Source organism: Castanea sativa, chromosome 7, assembly GCF_040712315.1.
Source record: "Castanea sativa cultivar Marrone di Chiusa Pesio chromosome 7, ASM4071231v1".
NCBI classification, from domain to species: domain Eukaryota; kingdom Viridiplantae; phylum Streptophyta; class Magnoliopsida; order Fagales; family Fagaceae; genus Castanea; species Castanea sativa.
The window spans coordinates 40,753,908-40,779,614 of NC_134019.1; the positions used below are offsets into that span (position 1 = coordinate 40,753,908).

Below are 25,707 nucleotides of genomic sequence, written 5' to 3' on the forward strand. Positions count from 1 at the left end.
GAAGTTGTCTAAGCATGTTTCAAACTCTTCATAGTAAAATATTTTACACTTAAAAATAAATAAATAAAAATATGTAATTTGAGAGAAACGTGAGAGACAATCACTATTAAAGAGAACTTTGTCTTCCGTACTTCTTCATGAAAAAGGTTTTGTCATTTTTTGATTTATGAGTTTAATTGTAAACACTAATTTAAGCATAGATGCTTTGAAATTGCTTTGAAATTAGATGCTTTGAAATTGATTTACCACAGCAGTGATAATCGTATAGCACAATTTCGAATGCTACAAAATCGCATTCAAGTTCCTAATGTGGAATTATCGGTCACGTAATTCAAGTCTTAAACATATACAGTGTGTGATTCTGATCTCCAATTAACAAAACTAAAATGTTTCTTCCCCTAAGTGAAGAATGTGAAATTACTCCCATTTTTCGTACTTCTTTCTAGTAGGCATATGAACAACACTTCATATTCTCCCAAGTTCACAATAAAGTTTATTATGATTTTTTTACTATTAAACTTTAGTTTCCTCCGCAATTTCAAGTGCTAAAATAATAATAAGGGGTAAAAACAAATATATGGTATATCTTCCATTAATTGTTAACCAAGAAATACTTTATGAATAAATCTCGTAACAATATCAATTACTTGTTTGTATTATATATACTCCTCATCTAATTGTTTAAATGATGTGAATTAGTGACACATTCAAAGATTATTGATCCAACCAACCAAAGTTAACCACAATAATTCAAGGGATCATGACAGGAAGACAATAAATAAGAAAGGGGGCTATTAACAAGACTCTGAAAAAAAAAAAAAAATCTAGCCCTGGTGAACCACTGTAACATTGTAGCCAACTATAGCATCACCGGTGGTGAGATCAAACCAATGCATCTGAGCAATGGCATAGCCACGCGCTAGCCGGAAAAGCCCAATTCCACCGACGATTGGCATCTCTCGAACGAGATGCATAGCCGAGTTCTTGCCAAGAAGGCTAATAGAGCTACCATTGTAGATGCCATCTATGAACCCAAATTAACAAGCACTATGTGACCCTTTGAAAGAGAATATAGACTCCATTATTATAGCTCAACAATGTATAGCCACAACATGATACTCCAAAATAGCATCCCCTGACGTAAGATTGAGATAATGTGCCTTTGCTTGCACAAATCCCCTGCCATTCGAAAAGCACCAGTTCCACCTATAATTGGCATCTCACGGATTGGATGAAGCACTGCGTTCCTACCCAAAATAGTGATACTGCTACCATTGAATTTCCCAGTGGTGAAAACTAAGTTCATGGCCATAAGTAGGTCTACTTCATGTTGGCCAGCTGACCCATATAGACCTTGAGCTCGACCCACAAGTTTGGAGGTGGGTTCAGGTCCTTCTGTTAATGGGTCATCAAAGATGTTGAGTAGTCCAAACAAGGTGGGTGATTTCTTAGTTATTGATGCTTCAGCTACTTCCACTGCACTTGGGTTTTTGCCTGATAGTGTGTCATGAAAGTAAAAATTGAGCCTAGACTACGACTAGACTTTCTCTTTGGCATGATGGAACTTTTGGATCCATTCATCAACTTCTTCGGGATCTTCTTTGATGCTTTGCACCAATTGCATGGCCATGCCTAGAGAGAAAAGCAATAGGACTAGAACTAGCTTTGCCATTCTCTCTCACTCACGCAACAACATGTTAGAGGATAGGTTGGCTTTCTATAGTGGAAGATGCGTGAGGCTACTGGCTAGGCTAATTGTAATATGTTCAAGAAACAGCTCAAACAGAAAACAATATATAAGTTTACCAAGTTACCAACCGCGAGAACAAAAAGTCACGAGGCACAACAGCTTAATTATTTTAACCGTCATCTATTGATTCTATTTTATGCCTGAGAATGTACATTATTTAGTGGCCAAGAACATTTGGTCCAACGCTGAGAGATGAGTCTATATAAAAGTAATATGTTATTTCAATCACAATTTATCATGCTATAATGAAAAACATTATGTATCTAGCGTGACTGTTAAGATATAGAACTCTGTGTATTAGTTAAGTTTGTCTCTAATGAAATTTCTTTCTTCCGGTTTATAAAAAAAAAAAAAAAAAGCATGACTGTTTTAGAAAGTTTCAAAATTGCAAAATTTATTTATTGTAAATTTTAAAGAGTTAACACGCAATTTTATAGGTATGAATATCTGATTGCACCAGAGGCATTAAGAACGCGAGGTCTTCTTCAATACACACTTGGACACTTTCCTGAGCAGAGGCGTAATGTGCTCTGCAACGTTTTCACTGAAAAAGTCCAATGGCTTTTGGGTAGAGTCTGGTAGACACATAAATTAAGGGTCTGAGCATGGAGCACTAAAGAGACTAAAGACATTTTGGACAATATTCCTGATAGGGGTATTTTCGACAAAAGTAAATTGACTTGCAAGCAGAAGGTAGGGAGAGTGAACGATCTCTACGAGACCGTCGGCATCCAAGAAGGCGACAGAGGCTTCAAAACGGCTATGACAGAGGTAACGTACCTTTGATAAACCGACGACACTTTCAATGGATGATGCCACCAAAGCCGACAGGTACATCTCTCCCATATACTGACGGGAAAACTTGAAGCAACAGATGACCATAAGACCAACAGGATGGAGAAGTTGACGGGTCCCACGTGGCCGTGCTTGGTCCCCACGAATACTCATGTATGGAAATATCTTGCACATCACATACAAAGACCTTATCACGCTCACATATCTTTCCTATATGGAAAGACACCCTAGGATCACGGAAACTCTAATAACAAATACCCTCCACAAGGAAAGATCCCTACTTCTGAGGAATCCCAGTTCACTACTCACCATTATACAAGCAACGGACCTTCTCTTTCCTTAGGTACGCAAAAAAACTCTTGCTTTCTTACTATAGAGTTCTTGGAGATTTCTCATTCACTAATTTGACTTCCGGAGGATTCTTGGCTGGTACCACACCGATACCTTCGGTTTGGTCCATTTGTTCTTATTCCATAGGTAACCATCGAAGTGCTTTGGAGCCCACAACTCACTGACGATTTCAGCACATCATCAATTCCTTTTTCCTTTGATATATAATTTTTTTTGGGTCAAAACTTAAAAGCTAGATAAAATGTTATTATTTTATGAAAATTTTGATAAAAGACTATTAGTTGGGATAGAATTTAAATTTATAAAACTTAGACAATAAAGTTTTATCTAAATTAAAATAATTGTTAAATCTTATCCCTAGTCTTGTGTTTAATATTGTAATAAAATATTAATTTAATAAGATGGAACTTGAGGAAAAAAACAAAAACAAAAACATAAGTTGTGTGGGATTTAAGTTTAGAAAATTTTGATAATAGACTTTTAGTTTTATTTAAATTAAATAGTTGTTAAGTACTATCCTTAATTTGAGGAAATATATTATAACAAATTATATAATATTAATTTACTAATTAGTTGTTCTTAAAATGTTGATAATAGACTTTTAGTTGGAGTAGAAGTCAAAAAGTTTTTTTTTTTTTTTTTTTTGAGGAAGAAAACATAGGTTGTTGTCTAGGATTTAAATTTAGAAATTTTTATATAGAGTCATAGTTTGAATAGATCGAATTCAAATTTGTTAAAGTTTAAATGTATAAAGTTAATTTACTAATTAGTTGTTCTTAAAATATTGATAATAGACTTTTAGTTGGAGTCAACATGTGGGTTTTTTTTAGTTGTTAAATATTATCCCTAAATTTAAGGAAATATATCTTAACAAATAATATAAAATTAATTTATTAATTAGTAAGATTAGCCACTTGGCGCAACTACGAATTTTAATCCCAACTTTTATTACCTAGTACATATGATATGATATGGTAATATTTTCAATGCCTTAATCAAATACTTGAAAGTTTCAAATTAATGTTTTTCTGTTAGGAAATTTAGATCCCTCTTATCTTTTATCTTTTTGTATTAACTAGTATATAACCTGTGTTTAAACATAGGAATGATGAATTATAATGGTGATATTGATGTTTGTTCAGGTTATTAAACATATAAGACATAGTTCGACCATGACATTTCGAGTACTAAAGTAGTTTTTCCTTACAATTTTCATGATATTGGTTATGCCAAGTTTATCATTACATTGCAATTACGTATATAATTTTGAAAATCACCATTACATATGTAATATATAATTTCGAAAATTACTATTGGATATTATATATACAATATTGGTTACGGCAAGTTTATCATTACATTGCAATTACGTATATAATTTTGAAAATCACTATTATATATGTAATATATAATTTCAAAAATTACTATTGGATATTATATATACAATATCAATTCACAATTATTGTTTGTGAAATTCTGCTAAATATAACACAAAATAAAAAAATAAATTGGTCAAATAATATCTCCTAAATTGAATGGAAATAGGTGCATGGGAATATTGTTCAGCTCAATTACAATTTGTTATGTTCAATATCTTCACATACAAAATATCTGAATAAAAATAGTATAAAAAATATGCTCATTAGTTCAAAGAAAAATAATAACAAAAATTTAAACAATTTAATTTGTATTGGAAAGCTAACAAAAGCAAAATCCAATTTTAATTCTAATTGAATTTTCTCTAAATTTTGGTTTAAAAATGTGTGTGTGTGTGTGTGTGTGTGTGTGTGTGTGTGTATTACCTAGTTAGTAATATACCATAGATAGTCATGGTATATTACATAAATAACTTATAAACTTGAATTGTTTTTAGTTATATATACAAAAAAAAAGGCTCATAAATATTAAATCATTCAAAAATTATGCTTTTTAAGTTTATTTATATTAGACTCCTCGTTTTCTACACTAAAGTAACTCATTTGACACAAAAATTTAAAAAAAAAATTAGATTAGATGGGACACATAGCGCAAAATTAACTTCTAATTGAAATTCAATTTTTACATTAAATTAACTCACTAAGCACAAAAAATTTAAAAACTTAGATTAGATAGGACACGTGATGCAAAATTATATTCTAATTGAATTCTAATTTGAAATTTAATTGGATTTTCTCTCAGTTTTGCCTATTAATATATATATATATATATATATATATATATATATATATATATATATATATATATATATATATATATATATATATATATTGTAAGTGCACAATTGTACCTGGACCCAAAGACAACTACGGGCTCAAGCCCAATGAACCTTAGACAATAAAATTTGTAAAGCGTGGGCTTGAAACCTAGGTTAGAAGTGCTGAGAACTTGATAACGGGCTAAGAGTTACAAACACATGTAAATAACAAAAGATAATCGTAAATAGGCCTCATCGGACGTAAGCCGAGAACTACTTCTGTATTATTTCTATTTCTTACTTAAAAGTTACAATTCTTAGTTTCTTTCTTTATTGCCGATCCCCCTTCTCTCTGGCCTTCACCCCCCTTAAATACTTCCTTCCCTGATACTTTTTGGACAGTGACTAGAAGTTTCAGCCCTACTGTTCAGGGGTCACTTCCCCATCAATGCGGCCAGGGAGGTAGGTGCAGAGCCTTTAATGCGGAGGTGGAAACCTTTGCTCTTGATATTTTCTTTAACACTGGTGCATCTAGAAGGTTCAGGGTGTCCCCCTTTAACCATTAGTCTTTCCAGAGTTGTGCCTTGACCTTCATAATGAAGTTTTGAGTTCTCTTGGATCTGTCCGAAGAGAAGCTTGCCCTCGGCTGTACCCTCGGATCCTCGGCGTATAGGCCAATACGTAGAGTTTAATTCTGGAGCAGGTCGGCCCTCCATGCTACAGTCCAAAGGCCCATATGCCCATTTGGGTCCTTTTACTCCCCACAATAGCCCCTCAAAACTCTATTTTTCATCATCCGAGGAGAAAAATAGGGTTTTGATCAAATGAAAACTTTCCCCACACGTTCTGTAAATAATTACACGTGTGAAGACCGTTTTGCATTCCAGAGGATGCCACTTGGCGGTTTTATTTTCAAAAACGCACGCATTTATTACCGTAAGTTATACCTTGTCCCCCACGTTAAACGGTGAGATGAGCATCCAACGGTCCTTGTTACTCCATGAAAATTTGGGCAGGACAAATACAATTTCGAGGCCGCTTCCCGCACGTCGTGACGCTTCGGGAACCTGCGCCTTCATTTATTTCCCCAGAGGCTAATCCCATCAAAACATCAGCAATCACCCTTTGTCTGCAGAAATCCGTGGAAATTTGAACAACTTGAAATTTGTAAGTTCTTATTCCTTTTCTCTTAACCCTTTCTCCTCGGGCCCTGTCCTCGGCTCCCCTTATAACAGTCTTCCCTCTTAGAACTTAGTTTTTCATTCCTTTCTGATGGGAAAGTTTAAATGTCTAGTTGATACCGCCGCTGGGATGGAAGGCTTTAGAGCCAAGTATCGTATTCCCAGCGACGTAGGTTTAGAATACTGCCCGGCGGAAGCCGTGGCCGGTTCTAGGAAGGCTAGAGAGGTTATCATCCCAATGGTAGCCTTTGTAGAAGGTGGGATGACCCTCTTGAAGCCTATAACCAGGGAGTACCTCCGCAACCACCGGTTGTGTCCCGATCAGTGCGCCCCAAATGTTTTTAGAGTTTTGGGTAGCGTCGACGCTCTAAACGAGCAAATGGGTCTGAACCTCACCTGGCATGATGTTGTCTTTATGTACGAATGCCACAAACTCACTGGAGTAGGTTACTACATCAAATCCCGCTCCAGCGTAGTTAGGTTGATCTCCTGTTTGCCCAAATCCAATAAAGGCATGAAGGATGACTACCTCATCGTCTCTGGCAACTGGCACGACGGCCCCCTTTGCCCAGTTGAGTGGGGAGATCCAGGTGCGACACCTTAGGATTTAACTTCCCATCCCATAACTCCCTAAATCATCTAGGAATGTGCATTCGCATTTACTTGAGCGTTTACCTTTAATTTATTATATGTTCTGCGCCTCTGACCATGTTTATTTATTTGGATGTTTTTCTTTGCAGATAAGCAAAACGTGCGCCCCCGCTTAAGCCACTGCAACGTTGCAGATTTGAATAGAGTGCTACACTCCGAGGTGTTCGTCAGCGGAGACTTACAACTTAGGGTGGCCCACTTGATTTTGGGGTACGATCCTGTCTCCTCGGACTTCCAGGAGATCGAGAACGCAATAATCGCGGGTGACCGAAGGCGTAGGAGAATTAACGTAGCCAGACCCCACTTCTTGGCTGACCACGACATCCCTGACGCCCCACACACAGTGTTGTACACACAGCCCATAGCGGCAGTTCCCCTCGCTGTGCACCCTCAGGCAATTGATGTCCCAGAGGAGCGAGTGTCTTCTTCGAACACGTTGGACGAGGAGATAGAACAATTTCAGTTCGAGGACTCCCCACGACCTCGCGGAAACCCGTTCGTCATTCTTTCCGACGAGGAAGAAGCAGTCGAAGCCTCTGGGATAGAAGGTCTAGTGATAGCGCGTCCAGACGACAGCTCCATTGAAGAAGAGATGGACGAGCTGAAGGGCCTTATGACCGCAAGAGGCGCACAAGTGGCGAAGAAGGGGACAAGGGGGTCCCGGAGTTCCCCGGCTTTACCTACCTCATCCTCCTCCCGGCCGACCCTAAGCCTCCCGTAGAAGATCCCAAGAAGAAAAGGAAAGCGGAGGCCGAGGGGGCTGGAGGTGAAAAACAAAAGAAGATGAAACAGCCCGCGCCGGCCCAGCAACAGAAATTGGACAAGGGCAAAGGGCGCGCCCGCTCAGTTGAAAGCGGGGAGATCAGAGATGTGGCCGAGGTGCGCCGAGCACCAGCTACCTGGTCTCCTAACTTGAGATTGGACGGTGCACCCATTCCCTGTCACTCCAGCATTAGGGCGGTCCAACAAGGCCACGCCCATCATTTGGCCGAGGTGTTGGAGCGTCCTCTTCTGCTGCCCAAGGACATGGAAACCTTGGGGAAGATGGGCCAGCCACAGTTGTTCCTCTCCTTAAAAAGGGGTTTAGCTCTGGTAAGTTCCACCTCACACTCGTACTTTATATTTATTTGTAAATATTTTACCGTATTTAACCTCCTGGTATTTTTGCAGTCCATCCAAGAAGTTTTCGCGGCCGAGAAGTTCGTGGAGGATTCTCGGAAGCGCGCTGGGATGGAGCAAGAGCTGAGGCAAGAGGCAGAAAGGTCCCTAGGCCAGGCCCTAGTAGAGAATGGGAAGATCACATCACAGCTGGCCGACTTGAAAAGAGAGAGAGAGATGGTGACAAGGCCAGCTTGAAGACGATGGAGGGCCAAGTGGAGGGGCAGCGTAAGCTTCTCCGCCAAAAGGATGACGAGCTTGCCCAAGTCCAACGGGCACGCTCTGACTTGGAAAGGGAGCTTACGTGGGCGAAGGAGGAGTCTTGCGCCCATAAGCACGCACTGGAGGCCGCGAAGAAGGCCAGCTATCAGGAGGGGGTGATCAGAACGCAAGAACAGCTGACAGAGGCTTTTGCAGCCTTGTGCCGAGAGTACTGTCAGCAGGTCTAGGGAGAGGCCATGAATGCAACAGGGGTTCCTCAAGCTTCCGAGCTGAGGAAGCCCGAGAACATTTGGCTTCCCCTAGACATACAGGAAATTGAAGACCCTGTTGCTGCCTCTCCTGCCCTTCCTCCTGTGGTGCAAGAACTTGTTCCTGATCCTACAGAACCTGAAGGTTCCTATAAAGAGAAGGACAAGTGTGATGGCGCCGAGAAGGAGCAAGTTCAAGACATGGAGCCCCTCGTTCCTTCAACAGACAAAGGGAAGCAAGTTTTGTCCACCTTTGAACTGGAGTTGAAGAGTACTGAGGCTAGCAGTTGCTCCCTCCAAGACCCCCCTGCACAAGCTTAAGGCCTAGGATAGAACCTTTTGTACTCCTCCCCCTTTTTTGTATATAATTAATGAAGAAAATTTTTATTCAACTTTTGTTCATGTTGTCTTTGTTTTACCTTATTCTTTTTGTGCTTGCCATGAAAGTTTTCAATAACAAATAGTTAAAGGGAAAACATAATAAATAAATCTAACTCCACCATGCAAACAACTATGACTTCAAAACAGCCACATAACTTAATTTAGATATTAAATAATGTCACAGTTAGACAACTCACATGATGGTTAAACCTTTGTAATCTGACGTATTGCTTTCAGTAAGATGTAAGGTCCGAAGGCCATTCCTTACAAAAATTTGTTTAACACTTAAAAATGTGGAACTTGAGATCCAAATTAATGAATGGTGAGATACTAATTTCCATAAAACGTGTGGTAAGAATAAGAACAGTGACAAGATATTAAGAACAGTGACAAGGTTTGTGGTCCGAGGACTACACTTAACCAAGTTTCTGTTTGATTTTTAAGAATAGTAACTCCAAATGTTAATTTCCCCAAAGTAGGAGGTCCGAGGACCCGGCATAACTAAGGTTCTGTTTAACAAATGATACGATATCAATTTCCACAAGGTTTGTGGTCCGAGGACTACACTTAACCAAGTTTCTGTTTGATTTTTAAGAATAGTAACTCCAAATGTTAATTTCCCTAAAGTAGGAGGTCTGAGGACCCGGCATAACTAAGGTTCTGTTTAACAAATGATAAGATATCAATTTTCATAAGGTTTGTGGTCCGAGGACCACACTTAACCAAGTTTCTGTTTGATTTTTAAGAATAGTAACTCCACATGTTAATTTCCCCAAAGTAGGAGGTCCGAGGACCCGGCATAACTAAAGTTCTATTTAACAAATGATAAGATATCAATTTCCACAAGGTTTGTGGTCCAAGGACTACACTTAACCAAGTTTCTGTTTGATTCTTAAGAATAGTAACTTCAAATGTTAATTTTCCCAAAGTAGGAGGTCCGAGGACCCGGCATAACTAAGGTTCTGTTTAACAAATGATAAGATATCAATTTCCACAAGGTTTGTGGTCCGAGGACTACACTTAACCAAGTTTCTGTTTGATTCTTAAGAATAGTAACTCCACATGTTAATTTCCCCAAAGTAGGAGGTCCGAGGACCCGGCATAACTAAGGTTCTGTTTAACAAATGATAAAATATCAATTTCCACAAGGTTTGTGGTCCGAGGACTACACTTAACCAAGTTTCTGTTTAATTCTTAAGAATAGTAACTTCAAATGTTAATTTTCCCAAAGTAGGAGGTCCGAGGACCCGGCATAACTAAGGTTCTGTTTAACAAATGATAAGATATCAATTTCCACAAGGTTTGTGGTCCGAGGACTACACTTAACCAAGTTTTTGTTTGATTCTTAAGAATAGTAACTGCAAACGTCAGAGGTACTTATAACTTTGAAATGTTAACCAACAAAAGCACGTTTTATCAATAATAATACCTTCTAAGGTTATTTACAATCCATGGGCGTGGTACAATTCTTTCATCTAGATCTGCTAGTCGATACGACCCTATGCCTGCTACTAAAACAATGCGATAGGGGCCTTCCTAGTTTGGTCCTAGCTTACCCCAAGCTGGGTTCTTAGAAGTGCCCACAACTTTTCTTAGTACAAGATCACCAGGCGCGAGCGGCCTTAGCTTCACGTGAGCATCATATCCCCATTTTAGCTTCTGTTGGTAATAAGCCATTTGGACCATAGCTGCCTCGCGTCGTTCCTCAATTAAATCAAGATCTTTCTCCAGGAGTCCATCGTTATTCTCCGGGCTAAAAGAACTCGTCTTGAGAGTGGGAAAACTAGATTCTAGAGGTATCACTGCCTCGGCTCCATAAGTCATAGAGAATGGCGTTTCTCCCGTAGACCTGCGCGGTGTGGTCCGATACGTCCACAGAACATGTGGGAGCTCTTCTACCTATCTGTCTTTCGCATCGTCCAACCTTTTCTTGAGCCCACTGACTATGACCTTGTTAACGGCCTCGGCTTGCCCATTTTCCTGAGGATAAGCTGGGGTGGAGTATCTATTTATGATGCCCATATCACCACAATACTTCCTAAAAGCCTTACTGTCGAACTGAACGCCATTGTCTGAGACGAGTGTGTGTGGTATACCGAATCTAGTAACAATGTTTTTCCAGACAAACTTCTTGGAGTCAACGTCTCTGATATTTGCTAAGGGTTAGGCCTCAACCCATTTAGTGAAATAGTCTATCCCCACGAGAAGCCATCTTTTGTTTCCTGCAGCTCTCGAAAATGGCCCCACTATGTCCAATCCCCACTGCGCAAAAGGCCAAGGACTGGAGAGAGGGTTAAGAAGCCCTCCAGGTTGATGAATATTAGGGGCGAACCTCTGGCATTGATCACATTTTCTGGCATAGTCCTGAGCCTCTCTCTGCATATTGGGCCACCAATAACCCTGAGTCAGGGCCCTATGGGCTAAGGACCTTCCCCCAGTGTGGCTTCCACAAATCCCTTCATGCAGTTCCTCCAGAAGTGCTTCCGTTGATTCAGGGTGCACACACAATAAGTACGGTCCTGAAAATGATCGTTTGTACAGTTTCTGGTCCTCGAACAACCAAAAACGTGGCGCCTTTCGACATATCTTATCTGCTTCAGACTTGTTTTCGGGAAGGATATCATTCCTAAGAAAAGATATGACCGGGTCAATCCAACTAGGTCCAAGCCTTATTAGATGGATTCGGGCCACCTTGGCGGGGGTAAGAGTTGGCTCTAGCAAATCCTCCACAAGGATAATCCTGGGCAAACCCTGAGCCGAGGACGTTGCTAACGTAGCCAAAGAATCGGCATGGGTGTTTCCACTTCTAGAGATGTGAGCTAAGACGAAGGAGTCAAGTGCAACTGGCGACGCTTGACCTGGGCCAAGTATTCCTGCATTCTTGGGTCCCTAGCCTCCATGGTCCCCGTGACCTAGCCGACCACTAACTGAGAGTCCGAGAACGCATGGACTTCCTTTCCACCCATCTTATGTAACATGTTCATGCCCACCAAGACTGCTTCATACTCGGCTTCATTATTAGTAGCCGAGAATGACGACACTTAGAGATTTTTCGAAGATAATTCCCTCGGGGGATATCGGGAACAAGTCCGAGGCACGGACCCTCTTTGATTAGTCGCCCCATCCGCATACATTTTCCAAGTCGAAGGCCTTGCGGCTGTGATCACACTCAGCGATTTTCCATCCATGTGTGCTTAACTTTTAGAGTTTCTTCTAGCAATGGTTCGATGCGCCATACCAAGTCGGCGAGGACTGGCCCTTCACCGAGATGCGAGGCTTGTATTTAACGTCAAAAGCTCCTAAAATGGTTCCCCACTTTGCCACCCTACCGGAAGTAATCGGCGCTGCGTAACACCGCGCGAGAGGCAATTGGGTCAGAACCACTACAGTGTGAGACTGGAAATAATGAGGAAGCTTGCGCGTGGCGTGAACTATGGCCAGAAGTGCTTTCTCCAAGAGCAGATAGCGCACCTCGGCCTCATTCAAAGACTTACTAACGTAGTAGACCGATCTTTGCACCCCGCTTTCATTCCTTATAAGGACCAGGCTGACCGCGTGGACGGCCACTGCCAGATAAGCAAACAAGACCTCGTCCGCCTCGGGGCGAGACAAGATGGGTGGCCGAGAAAGATATTGCTTAAGCTGCTGGAAAGCTAACACGCAATCCTCGGTCCATTGAAACCCTTTCCATTTATTCAACAATTGGAAGAAAGGACGACATCGGTCAGCTAACCGAGAGATAAACCTATTCAATACAGCAATCATTCCGGTCAATTTCTGGATCTCTTTTGGGTTCCGAGGCGGCTGCAAATCCTGAATAACCTTGACCTGCGCTGGGTTCACCTCTATGCCTCTGTGAGTAATCATGTATCCTAAAAACTTTTCGGACCCCACGCCAAAAGAGCACTTTGAGGCGTTAAGGCGCAGCTTGTACTTTCTTAGCACCTGGAAGGTGTCGGCTAGATCTTTGACGTGTGAAGGTATTGTTTTGCTCTTCACCACCATATCATCTACATACACCTCAATGGTCTTCCCTAGTTGCTGTTCAAACATTCTAGTCATCATTCTTTGGTAAGTAGCCCCAGCATTCTTCAACCCGAATGGCATGACCTTATAGTGGTAGTTCCCTGTTGGAGTAATGAAAGCAGTTTTTTCCTGATCCTCCAATGCTAGCGGAATCTGATGGTAACCCTGGAAGGCGTCCAAAAAACTCATTCGAGGATGTTCGACAGTGGCATCCACCAGTTGATCAATACGCGGCATTGGGAACGAATCCTTGGGGCAAGCCTTGTTCAAATCTGTGAAGTCCACATATACTCGCCACGTTCCATTCTTCTTTTTAACCACAACCGTATGCGCCAACCATTCGGGGTAGAAAACTTCTTTAATAGCCCCAGCCCTCTTGAGTTTGAGCACCTCTTCCTTTACAGCCTCGGCATGCTCTTTGGAAGAACGCCGAGGTGGCTGCCTTCTCGGCACAATGGCAGGGTTGACATTCAAACGATGACAAATGAAGCTCAGGTCTACGCCTGGAGCCTCATAAGGGTCCCACGCAAAAACATCAATATTGTCCTTCAGAAATTCCAACAACTCCATCTTCTCCTGGTGTGGCAAACGTATGCCGACTTGGAAGAACCTCTTTGGATCATCGGCTATCAGAAACTTCTCTAACTCCTCACAATGAGCCTCCTCTCCTGTCACCATTCCAGGTGCATCAGGAGCTGTTAACTGCTATAAGTCTTTGGTGATCAGAGCCGAAGACTCGGCTTCCGTCTGGTGCAGCACTGCAGCCGATATGCATTGCCTGGCCACCGATTGGCTACCGAGGACCTCTTCAACACATTCCCCCAACTTAACCTTAACATGCAAGGTAGAAGAGACAGCTCCAAGAGCGTGCAGCCATGGCCTGGCGAGGATGGCTGTATATGGAGAGTACGCGTCAACCACAATGAAATCCACCTCAACCATTTTTTAGCCAGATTGAACGGGCAAACGGATCTGTCCCTTCGGCACAACGGCTCTCCCTTCGAAGCTTATAAGGGGCGAGTCATAAGGCGTAAGATCTTGCAGCTTCAATCTTAACCCCTTAAATAGATCAGGGTACATGATATCTGCACCGCTGCCCTGATCTATCATCACCCTCCTCACATCATAGTTCCCTATCCTAAGCGTAACTACAAGAGCATCGTCATGGGGTTGGATAGTCCCTACCTTATCCTCCTCGAAAAATCCCAAGACAGGCAAATTTAGCTTTAACCTCGGCTGCCCAGGCTCTCCTCGGCCCGAGGATGTGAAGCTGCCATCACCCCGGGTGGGACCCGAGCCGGTCCCCGCAGTGTGCAGCAAAAATAACATTAATTGTTCCTAACGCCGACCGAGATGAATTATTCCTCTCGATTGTTTGAGCCGGATTGCCCCGCCCGCTAGGTTGGCACGAGTCTGCTTCGATTTTCCTTCACTGACAAGCTGCTCCAAGTGGTTCCAAAGGGTCCGACAATTCTCGGTAGTGTGGCCCACATCCTGATGGTATTGGCAGAAGAGGTTCTGATTCCTCTTTGTGGGATCTCCTACCATCTTGCTATGCCACCTGAAGAAGGGCTCCTTACGAACTTTCTCCAGCAACTGATGTACTAGTTCTCGGAACACAGTGTTCACGGCCTGAGGTGCTGCCGAGCCGGACTGCCCAACGTAATCTCTTCTCGGCTTGTTATTGTGGTACCTGTCCGACCTGAAATCCCTTCTCTCCTGCAGGATAACATTCTCCTTACCCTTTCCTTGCTGCTGGTCTTCCTCCACTCTCTTGTACTCGTCAATACGGTCCATGAGGCGACGTACGCTGCGGACGGGCTTTTTAGTCAAAGACTTTCTCAGGTCGTGATCAGTTGGAAGACCGACCTTAAAGGTATTGAGCGCCACCTCATCAAAGTCGCCATCTATTTCATTAAACATCTCCCAGTAACGGTCGGAGTATACTTTCAACGTCTCCCCTTCCCTCATGGTCATGGATAACAGCGAGTCCAATGGCCGAGGTACTCTGCTACACGTAATGAACCGCGAAGCGAATGCTCTAGTAAGCTCCCCAAACGAACCTATAAACCCTGATTTAAGGCCGTTGAACCACCTCATAGCAACAAGTCCCAAGCTAGAGGGGAAAACTTTACACATCAGGGTCTCGTTGTGAGAGTGCACCGCCATCCTCTGGTTAAAGTGACTCACGTGCTCTACTGGATCATTCTGGCCATTGTAGATGGTAAAGGTGGGTTGAGTAAACCTCCTGGGAAGCCTCCCCTTCTCAATCCTCCGTGAAAACGGAGATTTGGAGAGTTGGTGCAACGCCCGACTCATAGCATCGTTCCCTAAGCCCCTAGAAGGAAGCTTCTTACGTACCGCGAGGGCCGGTGGTCGTCCTCACTCACGGCGGACATTGCACCGGGGTGAGCATGACCTTGAGCGTAGCTACCTCCCGTACCTCCTCTGAGGAAGGATTAGATGAGGACGGTGAAGACCTGTGTCTAGCGCGGCGTAACTTTCTCTTCAAACGATTAATCTCCTTCTGCATGGCTTTAGCACCATCCTCATGGGTGGTGCTACCCTCACCATGGGTATGGCTAGCCCCGGGGTATTCTGTACGGACACTTCCCTCACGATCCCTTCGACGCTCAAGACGCTCGAAAAGATCCTCCGGTTGTGATACCTGTGACTCTGCATGGTGAGAACCCAGGCCTGCCATAGTATCCCAACTCTTTCTAGACTAGATTTCCCACAGACGGCACCAATTGTAAGTGCACAATTGCACCTGGACCCAAAGACAACTACGGGCTCAGGCCCAATGAACCTTAGACAATAAAATTTGTAGAGCGTGGGCTTGAAACCTAGGTTAGAAGTGCTGAGAACTTGATAACGGGCTAAGAGTTACAAACACATGTAAATAACAAAAGATAATCGTAAATAGGCCTCCTCGGACGTAAGCCGAGGACTACTTCTGTATTATTTCTATTTCTTACTTAAAAGTTACAATTCTTAGTTTCTTTCTTTATTGCCGATCCCCCTTCTCTCTGGCCTTCACCCCCCTTAAATACTTCCTTCCCTGATACTTTTTGGACAGTGACTAGAAGTTTTAGCCCTACTGTTCAGGGGTCACTTCCCATCAATACGGCCAGGGAGGTAGGTGCAGAGCCTTTAATGCGGAGGTGGCAGCCTTTGCTCTTGATATTTTCTTTAATACTGGTGCATCTAGAAGGTTCAGGGTTTCCCCCTTTAACCATTAGTCTTTCCAGAGTTGTGCCTTGACCTTCATAATGAAGTTTTGAGTTCTCTTGGATCCGTCCGAGAGAAGGCTCGCCTCGGCCGTACCCTCGGATCCTCGGCGTATGAGCGATACGTAGAGTTTAATTGCGAGCAGGTCGGCCCTCCATGCTACAGTCCAAAGGCCCATATGCCCATTTGGGTCCTTTTACTATATATATATATATATATAAATATATATATATATATATATATATATATTTATATATATATATATATATATATATATATATATATATATATATATAAAGAGAGAGAGATGAGAAGTGTATGTCCACAACATTTTCACAACACTTTCATATTAATATATCTTTAAAGTTAATAATTTTATAGGAAAGATTACTGAACTCAATTAATTTTTGTCATTACTCTTTAGTTTTTTTTTTTTAATTATTTATTGAGAACTAGCATATAGAAGATATTGAAGGTGGATTAGTGATCAATTTCTAGATTTTGTTGTAAACCTAATTTGTTATTTCCAATTTCATAAACAAATGATTTAATATATTACACTCAAGCTCAAGGTAACGCATTTCCCATTTTTATATGAATTTATGTACGAAAAAAATGATATCTTCAATTATAGTCCCTTAAAAAAGTAAAATATATCTTTCCTATCCATTCCTATGTTTTGAATTAATAGATTTTTTATTAGGCCTTGCTTATGCATAATTTTCTTTTTCTCCAATTTTATGTTTATCGTGAATTATTAGCCAGCTTATTTTCCTTAATTTATTTCAGTTCAACAAATTTTTTTTAACTAATTAAAGTTTATTAAAATTGAGTTCGAATTTGGTAAGGATGGAGTGTAAAACTTATTTATTAAACCATCCAATAAAAAATTGTCACATCAGCATTTTACTTAAAATTCAATACATCCTACCACACTAAATAACATCTCAATAAACTCTCAATTTAGTTAGATTTATATATGGGTATTATAATTGATTAGATGTGGTTATGGTTATTCTTAAATATGTGATAAGATGATGTGGTATGTTGGGATTGGAAGAGTAAAACATGAATTTTACACCACATCTTTACAGAATTTAATCTAAATAAAACCTTACTAAAAGTGCTCAAAACAAGTTATCCTAAACAGACACTAAGAATAATTAAAAAGGGAAGAGAATAAAGTTCATACTCACCTAATGTTAAAAAATATATTATACATGATGAGAAAAATTCTTATGTAATGTGTGAATGACAATTTTGTGTCACTAATTCACATCATTTAAGTCAATAATCTTTGAATTATATGTGCTATGTTTTATGTGTTTGTTGTGGAGAAGGTATTTGGTATCAAATGATACCATGACAGGGATATCAAAATCCAATAAGTATAAGACAGATCAGCAAAAAACAACTATCTCACTAACAAATGAAATACGTGTTAGTGGGTAGTTATTTTTACACATATGTCTCTCATTTATTAGGTTTTGATACAAATAACGTAATATCATTTGATACAAAATACTTTTTCGTTTGTTGTGGGTTTGTAAACTAATTTTAGGTCACAATGTTATTTAAGCATCTCCCTAAAACTATATTGATATGAATCGGATTCATCAAAAAATATTGATATCAATTGGTTTAATTTATGTGTTTTTATATGAGTTGAATTATATTAAGGTGCAAATGCACTTTTAGTCCCTATATTTTGGTTTTTTTACCATTTTGGTCCCTACATTTTCATTTTACCACTTTTAGTCCCTAAACCAATTAACGCGTGACATTTAAGTCCTTACCGTCACCCAACTAACAGAAAATGCTGACGTGACTGACGGTACAGTAAAATAATAATTAAAAATTCTATTTTGGCATTAAAAATTGTCATGTCAACATTTAAATTTTAAAAAAAAATTATTAATTTTAACTAAATGAAAAAAATTAAAAACAAAAAATCACATGAATGAAGATCTAAGAGTGCCTTGAACAAGAACAACAAAAACACAACCCAGACTAAGAACACAAACCCAGAAATTAAAAAAATTAAAAAAAATAAAAAATAAACACAACAACAACAAACAACCATTCAAGACCGAATTCTCCAGCAAATCACTAATCCACATGATTTCACAAATCAAACTCATAACCCCAGTAAACAAACCAATCTCCAACAAACCCATAAACCTATATTTTCTTAGAAAACAAACACAAAATAAGCCCAAAAAATTTAGTCTTGGATCTGGGTTTGTTGTTTGAATTGTGTTAGGGCTCTACAATCGAGTTCCACCTACTACTATTGTAGCAGTGGCCTCCTAGTGCTACTTCTCTTCGCAATATGTTGTAGCAATACCATTCGCTAGATCAACAATCTAACGGCTCCAAATCACTTAAACACGCCACCCATTTCCAAAACCCTACTCCCAAACCTCCAACTCCAAAATGCTCTATACTCCGGAGCTAAAGCGTAACTAAGCAGCCAGCCGTGACTCATCTCAGATCCTTTTCTTCAATCTCATACACAAGAAAAAATAGAGTCTAGCTCTAATTCCGATGAGCCAAAATGATGTCGTAGGAGCTCCAACCCCGCTCCTTCCGCCCTTACATCTCTTCCTCCATTAGCACTCCTTCTTTCTCCTCCTCCTTCAACAATGGCTCCCCTTCTCTGTACTCCTCTCCCTACTCTAAGCCTAATCAAAGATTCCCCACCACCTCTTCCAGATCGCTCAAAAACTCTCGATTCTCAACAACATCCTTCGCCTACAACACTCGAATGGAATGGTTGTTTGAATTAACATTCAAAACCAAAGTGGGTTTTTCTTTCCAATCTAGGTAGTCTCGGATCCGAGTGATTACTTCGACCGGGTGTTCTTATGGGTGTGGGGATTCTTTAGCCGGTATGTTTGAATTCGAAGATGGGTTTGGTTTGTTTGCATTGTTGTAATGCAAATTGCAAACGAAGCTGGCAAATTCGGTCTTGAATGGTTGTTTGTTGTTGTTGTTTTTTTTTTTAATTTCTGGGTTTGTATTCTTGTTATTCTTGTTCAAGGCACTCTTAGATCTCCATTAATGTATTTTTTTTTTTTAATTTTTTTCATTTAGTTAAAATTAATAAATTAATTTTTTTTAAATTTAAATGCTGAAGTGGCAATTTTTTAATGCCAAAATAGATTTTTTAATTATTATTTTACTGTAACGTTAGCCACGTCAGCATTTTCTATTAATTAGGTGACAGTAAGGACTTAAATATCACGTGTTAATTGGTTTAGGAACTAAAAGTGGTCAAATGAAAATGTAGGGACCAAAATGGCAAAATAGCCAAAATGTAGAGACTAAAAATGCATTTACGCCTTATATTAATTTCCCTATAATTAAGCAACTCCATTATTTTTTATATAATTTATGATGCATCAAGAATATATTTTGTCTCTCAATGCATGTTGTTGTCATAAGAAAGTACTAACTCTTATTTTGTAATCTATGAACTTAATTAATGAGTCCTTGACCAAAAAAAAAAAAGCAATTTTGATAGCTATAAAAAATTGAAAATAAGATTTTATTTTATGAAATCATATACTATATAATAAAAGCTGGGTTTAAAAGTCGTGATTATGCCAATCGGTTTCACCAAATTACAACAATATTTTGGATAAAAACAATTTTTTAGATAGAGACAACAACTTATTTGTTCTTATCAATTTCTTTAGATAAAATAACAGTAAATGTTTTAACAAAACATGTGTTGATACCCATTTTCGCAACACATTTTCTATAAGCCTAATTCAACAGAGGTTGACCTCATTGTGGGCCTAATTCATGTAATATATTTTATTTTATTCTTTTAAACATGGCCCAAGCTTGTGTTACATATTAGGGAAACTAAGGGAGTATGGTTTTAAGGGTATGGGTCGGTTTCTCTTGGACCTTTTGCATGATCCCAATTTGTACGTGCTACCAAGTGGGCAAGGGACATGGGTAACATCTTACACTTATGAAGGAGATCTTGTACCTAAAATTTTCACCCCAAATGAGGTCTTATGCCCTTGTTATCTGTGGCCCAAGTTTACTGTCATACTCTCTTTTCTACCCAAAAAACATAGCTAACCCTATACTAATTTGCTAGCCTATTTTATCCACCAAATGTAGTTGCCTAAAGCCTAGAATGACAAGGAAACAATAACTAATAGAGGCAGCCACTTTATTTCCAAAACTATGTAGAAAGAAAGCCAACCCTTTTTAACCAAACAAAAGGCAAACTAAACTAAACATCAGTTCAGCGACATGGAGGTCCAGAGCTAATCTTTTAGTCTAAAAACCAATCAGTAAGAGCACCCAAAAATGAATATAAATGCCCCTAATCAAATTCAAAAGAACCCAACCACATTTTCCCCATATAATTGAAACTTTATAGCAAAAGCTCATTCAGCCAACAATGATTCTCACAATTCTGAAGCTTAGGAGTGGAAATATGGGTACAAGGGAACATTCCCTCTCTTCCTCGTGACCTCTCTCAATTTGCTCTTCTCGCTAACAGTGAGACGAAGTTTTGAACTTGTTTTTTTATGCATTTTTCTATATTTTTGTTATTATACTTTAGAGCGAAAGCTCATTCAATTAGGATACATTCTCACAAGCTTAGGGGGGGAATATGGGTATAGGGGAACTTTCTCTCTCTTCCTTACGAACTCTCTCAACTTCCTCTTCTGGCTAACTAAGAGTTGAAGTTTCGGACCTATGTATTTTTTCTACATTTTCATGTATTTCAAATTATTTTGATTTCTCTTTACACAAAATACCAGTAGCCTTTGTTTGCTATACATTGTGATTTTTTGGCTTGACTCTCCACTAACCAAAAAAATCTAACAAACCTAAAAGGGAGATTTAGGTCGTTCTTGCATTTTTGGCCCTTGTCACAAAACATCCTCAACAACATGCAACATACATCTAAGTTTCAATTGATAAAGATTACAACTTATTTGTTCTTATTAATTTCTTTAGATAAATTAATAATAAGTATTTTAACAAAACCTGCAACATGCATTTTAGATAAAAATAACAATAAGTGTTTTAGTAAAACATGTAACATGCATCTAAGTTTCAATTGATAGAGACAACAACTTATTTATTTTTATCAATTTCTTTAAATAAAGTAACATTAAGTGTTTTAACAAAACATGCAACATACGTATAACTTTCAGTTAATAGAGACAACAACTTATTTATTTTTATCAATTTCTTTAAATAAAGTAAGAATAAGTGTTTTAATAAAACATGCAACATACATCTAAGATTTAGAAATTTAAATTCTACTCCAACTAAAAACCTATTATCAAAATTTCAAAATTTTATATATTCACCAATGGTCTTTCCATAGAATCTCTATTACAACCCACATTTTTTTGTTTTTTATTTTGTTTTCATTTTTTTTTTTCGAGCTACAACTTACGCATATGTATTTGTATTGGAAAGATGTATATATTGTATAGATTCATAGGAGTTGATAAATTTACATGTTACTCTCTCTCTCTCTCTCTCTCTCTCATTTTTTTTCCTAATAAACAACTAGTCTCATTAATTATAAAATTAATTTTTTTATTAATTGTTAGGATATATTTCCTTAGATTAAGGGATAAAATCTCGAATCAAGGGAAAAGATTTAGTTATAATTTAATTTAACTAAAACTTTATCATCTAAGTTTCAGAAATTTAAATTCTACTTCAACTAAAAATCTATTATCAAAATTTCAAAACTTATATATCTATACTACTATTTAAGGGCTTCTCATATTTGGACCGGATTTTTTTTTGTTCTAAAATAACCCTACATCCCTATATTTAAGTAGAGACAAAACTAAAGGACAATCCAGTAAAAATACAACCCTAACTTCTACTTAAAGATTGCCTAAAAAATAAGGTCACTCTCCTATTGATTTTCAAATTTATTTATACACTTATAAATTATATTCTCAAAATAAAAATTATATACATAAAATAAAATGAAAAACATAGTTTTTTTTTGTTTTTTTGCTACGACCACTAAAAAAAAAAAGCTTCATCACACGCGCGAAGCACGTGTGATGAGGCTAGTATTCACTAAAGGTCTTTCCATAGAATCCTTCTTGCTCCCCACATTTTTTTTTTCTTTTTTTTATTCCAAGATCTAGGAATGAAATAATCAGCAAGTAGGATTTGATTTTTAAAACCATTAATTATAGATCACAACTTCAAAAATTATATCATTCCAGCCACAATCAGTTACATTCGGAAAAGAAAAAATCACAATGTTATATAAAAATTATTTTGTGCTTAACATTATTTTTCTGATACCAATTATTTTGCTTCCTTAATCTTGAACGTCTCTCAATCCGTATTCTTTTTGGCAGATATTAAGGCAAGCACATCTCCCTAATGAGGCATGGTTCACACTTTACAAGTCACAACACGTGCGATAGGGTGGACAAAATAAAAGGTAGCATTCACATCAGCTCGTGCAAAAAAAATTACTTATTTTAGTATAAAGGCTTATTTTTTCTATTTTACATACTTTCTTTTTAAAACATCTCATATCAAATTATTTATTTTATACTTTATTTCATTAAAATATTAATTTTTTTTAATTTTTGAAATTGTTTTTTTTTCTTCACACACAACAACCACTATTTACTATGAAAAATTCTTAGGTAGTCCCGGAGTATAGTGAAATGGTACTCCCTCCTCTCACATTCATGGTAGACCCCACCATAAATTTAATGAACGGACCCCACCATGAATGTGAGAGGAGGGAGCACCATTCTCCGTGCTCCGGGAGTACCTAAGAATTACTCATTTACTATTATATCTTCCTTCATCATCGAGATACATAAATAAATAAATATAAAAGAAAGAATAAACAACTAAATATAAAATAAATAATGTCAATATAAATTTACACAATTATACACGGACTGATGTGAATCATTTTTAGGCAAAATTACGTAAATTCTACATATTTTTTCTATTATACACGGACTGATATGCCCATGGAAAAAAATAAATCTGATTCTTTCACTATAAAAAGCCTACCTATCCTCTAACCTTTTGTTATGAGAGGGAAAGAGAGAATGGCAAAGATAGCTCGTCCTATTGCTTTTTCTCTCTAGGCATGGCCATGCAATTGGTGCTTTGCACCAATGGAGAGCCCAAAGAACTTGATGAATGGATCCAAAAGCTCAATCATGCCAAGTTGAAAGTCTTTAGGCTCAATTTTTACTATCAAGACACACTCAGGCAAAAACCTAAAGTGCAGTGGCAGTAGCTGAAGCCTCAACGACTAATAAATCACCCACCTCGTTTGGACTAGTCAACATTTTTGATAACCCATTAACAGAAGGACCTGAACCCACCTCCAAGCTTGTGGGTCGAGCTCGAGGTCTATACGGGTCAGCTGGCCAACAAGAACTAGACCTACTTATGGCCATGAACTTTGTTTTCACAACTGGGAAATTCAATGGTAGCAGCCTCACTATTTTGGGCAGGAACGCAGTGTTTCATCCAATCCGTGAGATGCCAATTGTAGGTCGGACCGGTGCTTTCCGATTGGCACGTGGATTTGTGACAGCAGAGACACATGTTCTCAATTTTACCTCTGGGGATGCTATTATCCAGTACCATGTTGTGGCTATACATTATTGAGCTATAATAATGGAGTCCATATTCTCTTTCAAAGGGTCACGTAGCGCTTGTTCATTTCAATGACAAATTCGTCTACTTTGTTGGACTTGGTTAATTTGTTGGAGGCATTAAAGAATCTGCAGTTATGGCCTCCAAAAAATAAAAATGCAGTTGCATCTATATAAGATAACTTTGCTAGCCAAAGAGACCTCAACCAGATTGCATAATTTGCGTTTCTATTATCCCTAAAAACATTAACAGACTTTGTAAACTCAAATGTCATCCAACTCTTCCAATTACTGCAAGCCCTTCAGGCACTTTTGATACAATGTTTTCTCATCCGATGCATAGCTTTGAACTTTGTAGCTAAGAATATCTCACATTGGAGGTAGTAGTATTATTCACAAATCACAATATGTGGATTCCGCATATTAGTGGAATCGTGTATCAATGGGACCCACATATTATGAGTGAGAAGTAATGTATATTGGAAACAAAATATATATTTTTTCTCATATAGAGTAGTTGAAATGTTTCAACTCATTTCCCCAACTTTATAGGCACATGTTTTTTTTTCTTATGACATGATGATGTTGAAGCAAGAGATTTGCACTTCTTGAGTTGTGTCATTATATGCATTAGTAAACCGAAATCAAAGGTACCATATAATAAATTATCAAATGTTCTATAAGTTTAAAATTGTTAAAAAAATGATTAATTTAATCATTTTACTATATATTGTGATGATGCTAAGAAGATCAGTAGGCTGGATGCTTCGGACTTGATAGGACCACTTGCTCTCTCTGCGGCCTGAAGAAAAAAGAGAAGCCAATCAAAGGCGACCGGGGCTGCCGGCCAAAAACCCTCCGATGGTAAAGTTAGTTTTTCTCCCTATATTTTTGGAGTTTCAACTTTTTTGGAGTAAAATTCACATACATTTGCTTTGTCAGAATCAGTGTTTATATAGCGTTCCCATAGACGGTTATTGAATACTGGAACCTCTCCTAGATTTGAGGAGGCAAAAGGATTAAATGTAACCGCCATAACCGTTTAGGAGTTACATTTCTATTTTACAACGGATATATGACAGTTATGCGTAGGATAAGGGATTATCATATTATATTCGGAGATTTTCCTAAGTATGATATCCTCGTCCTGGAATTCCTTCGTCGAGTGTGCCTGATAATTCCAATAGCATCCTCGTCCACAAATCTTTATGTGGACGAGTCCTCTCGGGAAGCTATGCGCATCCCATAGACGAGGGATGGAGCTTCGCCATCATCCTCAGGACGGCCTTGCCCGTCACACTCGTTCTAAGGATAACTCCTGGACGGCTGCCGAGGTGATGACCGTCCAGGGATGGTCAGCGTTTTCGTCCCACATCAGTTGCCCCCTCGTCCAGGAGATATGCAACGTATCGACAGATTTTAGGACGAGTTCATCCCCCTTTATATATATATATATATATATTTTTTTTTTACACTGCGTGTCGCACATCCATAGGGGCCAGTCATCTGTTTTTATTCCTTCGAGGCATGCGCCACGTGTCGCCTTTTAGTTGGTTCCATCGTTGCGGTTACCGAGACTTTTCTGCCTATAAATAGTGGTTTCCCTCTCATGCCCCTTTCACTTTTTCAAATTTTCTGCTTTGACACTCTCGTCCGTCGCTTCGTCTAAGAATATCCTCAGCGTCCTTAGTGTCCTTCGTCTAAAGCCAGGTAATCTTTCTACACTTAATTTAGCTTTCCTTTTTAAGTGTTAGGGCGTTTTCAATGGCCTCCTGCTCGTCTAGTGACAGTGTGGTTAAGGTCATAGACAAGTATCACGACGACTCTAGCTATGACACTTCTAGTAATGTCAATAGTAGTAGTGGTC

General features: G+C 38.9%; 1 protein-coding gene and 1 pseudogene across 1 annotated transcript; one reads left to right on the plus strand and one right to left on the minus strand.

The window, feature by feature from the left end:
- Nucleotides 1-824: 824 nt before the first annotated feature.
- Nucleotides 825-1,630, minus strand: LOC142644468 (dirigent protein 23-like). The gene is given in 2 exon segments (XM_075819074.1): nucleotides 825-1,024; nucleotides 1,273-1,630. Coding segments are annotated over 2 exon segments (558 nt in total).
- A 21,674-nt stretch (nucleotides 1,631-23,304) lies between these two features.
- Nucleotides 23,305-23,853, plus strand: LOC142642330 (dirigent protein 22-like; annotated as a pseudogene).
- The last annotated feature ends 1,854 nt before the right edge of the window (nucleotides 23,854-25,707 follow it).